Here is a 6,112-nt window from a genome sequence, read left to right on the forward strand (position 1 = left end):
TTAATTTGTACAGACTCACATAATGCACTAATGCATACATATTGAACATAACTATCAACTAGAAAATATGAAACAAATATTTATGTGATTAATTTGTATTTTAATTAGTAGAAGCAACAACTCCATGCTAATGGTTCGCCTGATTCGATTTGATTAGAAAAAAAAACTAAAAAGTTTTTTTTTATAATTAAAATAAATTAATCAAAACGAGTTATAAGAGAAATAAGTTTGAGATACCATTTTTTTATTTATCAATAAGTGGATTGATAATTCCGAATCAATAATAACTCTATAACGCATGGGAATATAAGAATTAGTAAAAACATAAAAAAAATACTAATCTCATATGTGTAATTTAGGTTTTACTGGTTAATACGGTAACTTTTAGAAACTGCCAGATTCGTCATGCATTCAGGTTTTTTTTTCCACTCCCACATAAAAAAGACGGGTTGTGATAAAATAATCAGTTTGTCGCTAAAAATATTTACAAAGAGATTAAGTTCAAAAAAAAAAAAAAAATATTTACAAAGAGATTGTATGATAATATGAAAAAGAATTATCCAGAGAAATGACTTTAGAGGAAAAGAGGACACGTGATAGAGAGAAAAACGGGAATATGAAAATGGTAGGGTCAATTTAGGTCTGGAGAGATAGGAGATAGATGATTGAGAACGGAAGCGTAGGGCCATGGAGCCTTTCACCTTTGTCTCCCTATCCTCTTTAATCCATTTCTTTTGCCTCTTCATGAAAGGGAAAGGTGTAGCAGCGTCTTCTTCTTAATGTAGTTATTACTATATACTTCTAATATGCGAATAATATCGTTCAGCCCAAGCATTATTAAATAATTGTATTATGGTTCAAATTGATAACCGGTCAATTAAATCAAAGACTCGCTCTTTGCTGGTGGATATCAGACGATGGTATTAGAAAACAATGTCTTAGACTCTTCGGAGGTTAAGACTCGCGAGTTTAATTATGAAGGCATCATAAATAACGAGCACAAAAATAATCCTACTTAGGTCAGACGATTGTTCACCCATTTATCGATATATATTTTAACGTGAAAGATGTTTGATAAAAAAAAAAACGTGAATGCTGATTCTAGCTTTTATTTTCTTAATCTAAATCAAACAGTAACACAAGGTACACTTGACTAAATAAAAGCACATTCAGGGGTTTGCCCAACTGATATATTAGAAAAAAAAATTAAAGATGAGGATTTCAATATGTATTTGTTAGTTACAAAAAGAGAAAAAAATATATTTGTTTGTTCGACGGTTGATGTTAGAGCTAAAGAGAACCACAACTTCGATCAAATTTATTCAATTTACGGGAAGAAAAAGTTGGAATTTGGTAGGTATGAAGAGTTCTCTAAATGAGGTAAGGAACAAGTGACAATATATAATAATACTTTGTAATAACAATAACGTGACAAGTTGTTTTTCTATGAACGTCTATGCTCGTTGTTCCATGCAGGCTGCGGTACTATTGCAATTTAAATACGACCTATATTATGTATTTGTAAATTATTGGAATCTTATATGGATGCCAAGAGTCAAGGAGTTATTAGTATTTCATAACTCATCTAACAATAATAAAAGCCAAATATACTCAATAGAGAAGGTGTCCACATCATCTATTAAAATCGTCCAATAGGGGTTCTCCGTTCTACCACGTCAGGATAGCTTAAGTCATGTTGAAACCCACTTCAGATTACGGCCCATGTTTCGTTGTCATGTTGCAGGCCTTCTGCATATATACGGATATGGTTACGCCTACCTCAAGCCCACTTCAGACCATAAGAATCATCGATATACTCTATCCGTCAACTTCGTCTTCTCCGTTTCCTCTTCATGCATTCTCCGTTACCAAGCCTCCTCTGCCATAAATAATCAATTGTGTTATTAACTCACTTTTAATGATTTCTTTTCACCTCCCTCTTTCTTCTTCTTTATAAACCGCTTCGTCTCTCGACTCTCTCCCCTGTCCCATGCGACAACAGTTGGGGTTGGGGCAATGCCATGGCTTCGAGCATCATCAAAGAACTCAATAGCGTGCCTAACTCTGCCGCACATACACAACCCTGACAGCATAATATTATACGATACAACATCAGCTCCCCACCCCTTCTTATACATGTAACCCCAAATCACAGTGGCGATATTACTGTCTCTAACTTTAAAGCATCCTTCCATCAACGTGTTGTAAGTCACAAGATTCGCAACGCAGCTCCAACGCTCCATCTCCGCCGCGAGTTTCATCGCATCATCGAGCTTCCCAACAGAGCACAGACCATGGATTAAAATGTTATGCATGGTCACATCAGGCTTTTGACCCGTTTTGAGAAACTGGTGCCACAGGTCTAGCGCTAAACCCGAAAAGGTTAAAGATATGAGCTTTGTTGTCTCAAATATCTGAACTATGTTCTATTTTATTTGTTGTCTTTGATTGTTTTTTTTTTTTTGGTTTCAGAACAATGCTTTCCATGAGTCGTCACATATCTGAGTATGATATGGGAGAAGAAGGAGATCTATTCAAAGCTCTTGAAGAGGCAGTCTTACCAACTCTCAGCTTCTTTAACAATGATCTTTGTGACAAAGCCTTTGATGAATGGGAGCAAGATCGCATGGTGGAATCAGCTACCACATCTCCACGCTGTGGTTTTTCAGACATAAAAACATAGTTGTCATGACAACGGCAGCAATCGCCGAGAACCAGTATATGCAGAAGAGCGTAAGCTCAGCGAACTCTATGGATTGGTCGCATGCACAGCAATAGGCTGTATGATTCATAATTTCCCTGATCTTGCTCAGTTAGATTTTGGTTCTCTTTCTAGGATGCGATGAGCCTTTAGTGAAGCTGACATAAATATGAATTATTGATTACCCTGTACTTTTTTTTATGAGCAGCAATTTTGGGACTGGTGATTTTCATTGAGCCTATATTCTTTGAGTTATTTGTAAAAAAACTGTAATATTATTTTCAGCTGGTGATTAGATAGATAGTAATACTGTACTAAGTTGTCATTGTAGGATTAGATGATATCTTTACCGGGGAACAGTGTTGATCCCTCTTAACTCCCCATTGCTACGACGTTGTCAATGTTTGATTATTTTCATAAGCAAAAGAAATTTGGGATTACACATGTTGTTAGTTCTAATGCTAAAATAATAAAATCAACATTTTATGATTATTGATCGCAAGATAACAGTTATTCTCTTTTCACAGTTGAGAAAAAGTATTTAGGAAAAAAAATTAATAAATTTCTCGGCCTTTCCTAAAAATAGATATTTAGACATATGTTTGGAAACTAAGCATAAGAATTACCTAACAGGTTAAAACTCCGAAACTGTAAGAAATTAATATATTAAATATATATATTTAAGTTAATTATTTAAAATAAAACTTCTATAAATAAAATTAAAATTTAGACAAATTTTGGAAATAATGTAAAATTTCAAATATCCAAAAAGATGATGTCTTAAACATATAGAATCAAAGTCAATATAAATATCCAAAAGAATGTAAAAATATAAATATGAAAAGAATTGAAGACAACGATAACTAAAAACTGAATATAATTAAACATATAGAAAGAGATTGAAATATAAATGGCAAATTTTACATTATACAAAGATCAACATCTAAATCGAGAAGAAAATGAAGTAAGCCTAAGTATATAGACAATAGAAAACATTCAATGAAAATGAAGGTTTAATAAATTAAAATTTTATTGTAGGTACACATTTGTGGGACTAATTATATAGGATGAAAGAAGTATTTTTATAAAAATATTGAAGAACATTAATCCTAATATATATAAAGATTAATACTTCATATTAATCATATGCTGTATGTTATAACAACTACGTACAAATTGCTCAAAGCTTCAAATGAGAACTAACAAAAAATTACAAAAGAATGTACAATATCATATCATGCAAGAGATCAACAAAATTAATGACTGAGATGAAAAATGAGATTAAACTAAGGGAACTAAGCCCTTGCATTTAGTGTGTTAGTTATGCTGCTCATATTTCAATTTTATGTAATTATCACACAAAAAAAAGAATATGTGGTATAAATAAGATAATGAACAAGTTTACTCCAAGTTTATTAAAAAAAATAAAGCAACTAATATTGAAAATTATTTAACCAAGAAATACTTATCAAAATACAAACTCAAACAAAACAACTCACCTAATATATTGTAAAGGGGAAATTTTAAAATGATATATTTATGATTTTAAATTTGAAATATATTTTTTCTTTATTTTTTGCTTTTTGAAAACTATATTTATAAAAAAAATTATAAAAAGATTTAAAGTCCATATTTCTAAAAAAAAAAAAATTATATAAACAGAGAACTTACATACTTTGCAATCATAACGTATATCCTCATACATAGCATACAATCTATCTAGACTTCTATCTTAAGTCAATATCTTATAAACTAAATTTTGTTATACTCAAATTAGAGTTTCGATTTTGAGTTTATTTTCTGTGATGCAACTTCTTATTGTTTTTGCTAGCCTTTCATACTGATTATTTTTTATCGGGTTAGTTTAAAGCTTAGGAGTTGATGACATCTGCAACTAGCTTTGACTTTTATATAGTTAAAAAGAAAATAAGCAGGAACAAAATTAGAGGAAAGAGACAAACTGAGAAAATAGAAAACAAGTAAAAGCTCCGAAAAACAGAAATGCTCCATGTTTTTAATTTTTTTAAGTAAGATATCTATTAGTAAGATATTGTGTATATACTAACAGAATTGTTTTAAAAAGAAAATTAATAAAACTTCACATTGTATAGTTTAATCAATTTACATAAATGTAAACCTGATTTTTTCAAAAAAAGGGAGTTCTTTTCAAATAAATATCATATAAATATTTTTCAAATTTTATACAATTAGAAAATATAAACCGCGTGAAGCGCGGTGAAAGAGCTCTAGTATTCCTAATTGTCAATGCTGGTCGTGAACATTCTGCTGTTTTAAGTATAAATTATTAGGGACTGATATTCAATAATGCACAAAAGAAAGTCTTCCAACGAGTCAATAAGAAAAGCATATTTCGTAATTCGTGTTGTTTATAATGTACTAAAATGTACATACGCAAAACAAAACTAAAACAAAACACCTTAATCATGGAAGGAGCGAATATAATTAGAAAACCATGTTCTCTAAAAACCTCAAGTTTAAACAAAGTCAAAAGTAGCTCTTATCTTATCTACAACAAACCCAATAGCTGTTGTCTACCTTAGAAACATTGGGTATATGTATGTGTGTTTTTCTTATGTTATATATTATCATGATATTTTGATTTTATCTAATTAATGACGATTTGTTAATTCATTTTCGAATGTCACTTCTTGTAGATCATTGAGCATATAGTATCACGATTTAAGTTTTGTATGGCTTCACAACGAGTATCGGACCCTTAAATGCTTTAACAAAAGAAAAACGAGTATTGGAACCCATTTAATTTATTAATGGGCTTAGAAGTTCAAGATCCAGCTGATTACCAGACCAGTGGACATCAGACTCTTACTGCGCCCACGTTGCTAAACAATCGAGATTGGACTAAGGAGCATTTCTTTTCATCATGCGTGACGTAAGGCTTGGAACATTATATGAGACCCGATCCAGTTGTGTTATGTTCATAGTGTTCATAGATTTTTAGTTTTTGCCTAAGGATAACGCATATGCATGCTTTCTGAAGAGAACAATAAACGCATATATATTTTAAATTTGTCATCTTTTCCTGAATAATATAACATTGTTTTAGTTAAAAAAAAAGTGGTAATGAGTACGTTTTGTAATGAAGGGTTTATATTCTTTGATTTGATCACAAGCTTTTGGAGCATCAAAGAAACATTTCAACACGTACAAATTAACAAAAGACCCGGCGATGGTTAAGGATCTTCGACAGGGGAACAAACACATTCGTCAAAAACTAGTTTGTTAGAAATAGTTCAGATTGTTCTGTCGGCAACTAATTAAACTTTCAATAGAGATTCATATCGTTTAACGTAAGCAAATTCTCTCCTCCTAACCCACGAATTCCACCCGTTACGGCCCAACACACAGAAAATTCTACTTACTTTAATTCTA

General features: G+C 31.4%; 1 protein-coding gene across 1 annotated transcript; it reads right to left on the reverse strand.

Annotated features, from left to right (window-relative positions):
* Positions 1–1,904: 1,904 nt before the first annotated feature.
* Positions 1,905–2,315, reverse strand: LOC125608707 (pentatricopeptide repeat-containing protein At3g09060-like). Its single transcript, XM_048779165.1, has one exon. It carries the CDS (start codon positions 2,313–2,315, stop codon positions 1,905–1,907), a length of 411 nt encoding a protein of 136 aa, XP_048635122.1.
* Between the last annotated feature and the right edge of the window lie 3,797 nt (positions 2,316–6,112).

The sequence above is a fragment of the Brassica napus genome, chromosome A5, assembly GCF_020379485.1.
Source record: "Brassica napus cultivar Da-Ae chromosome A5, Da-Ae, whole genome shotgun sequence".
NCBI classification, from domain to species: domain Eukaryota; kingdom Viridiplantae; phylum Streptophyta; class Magnoliopsida; order Brassicales; family Brassicaceae; genus Brassica; species Brassica napus.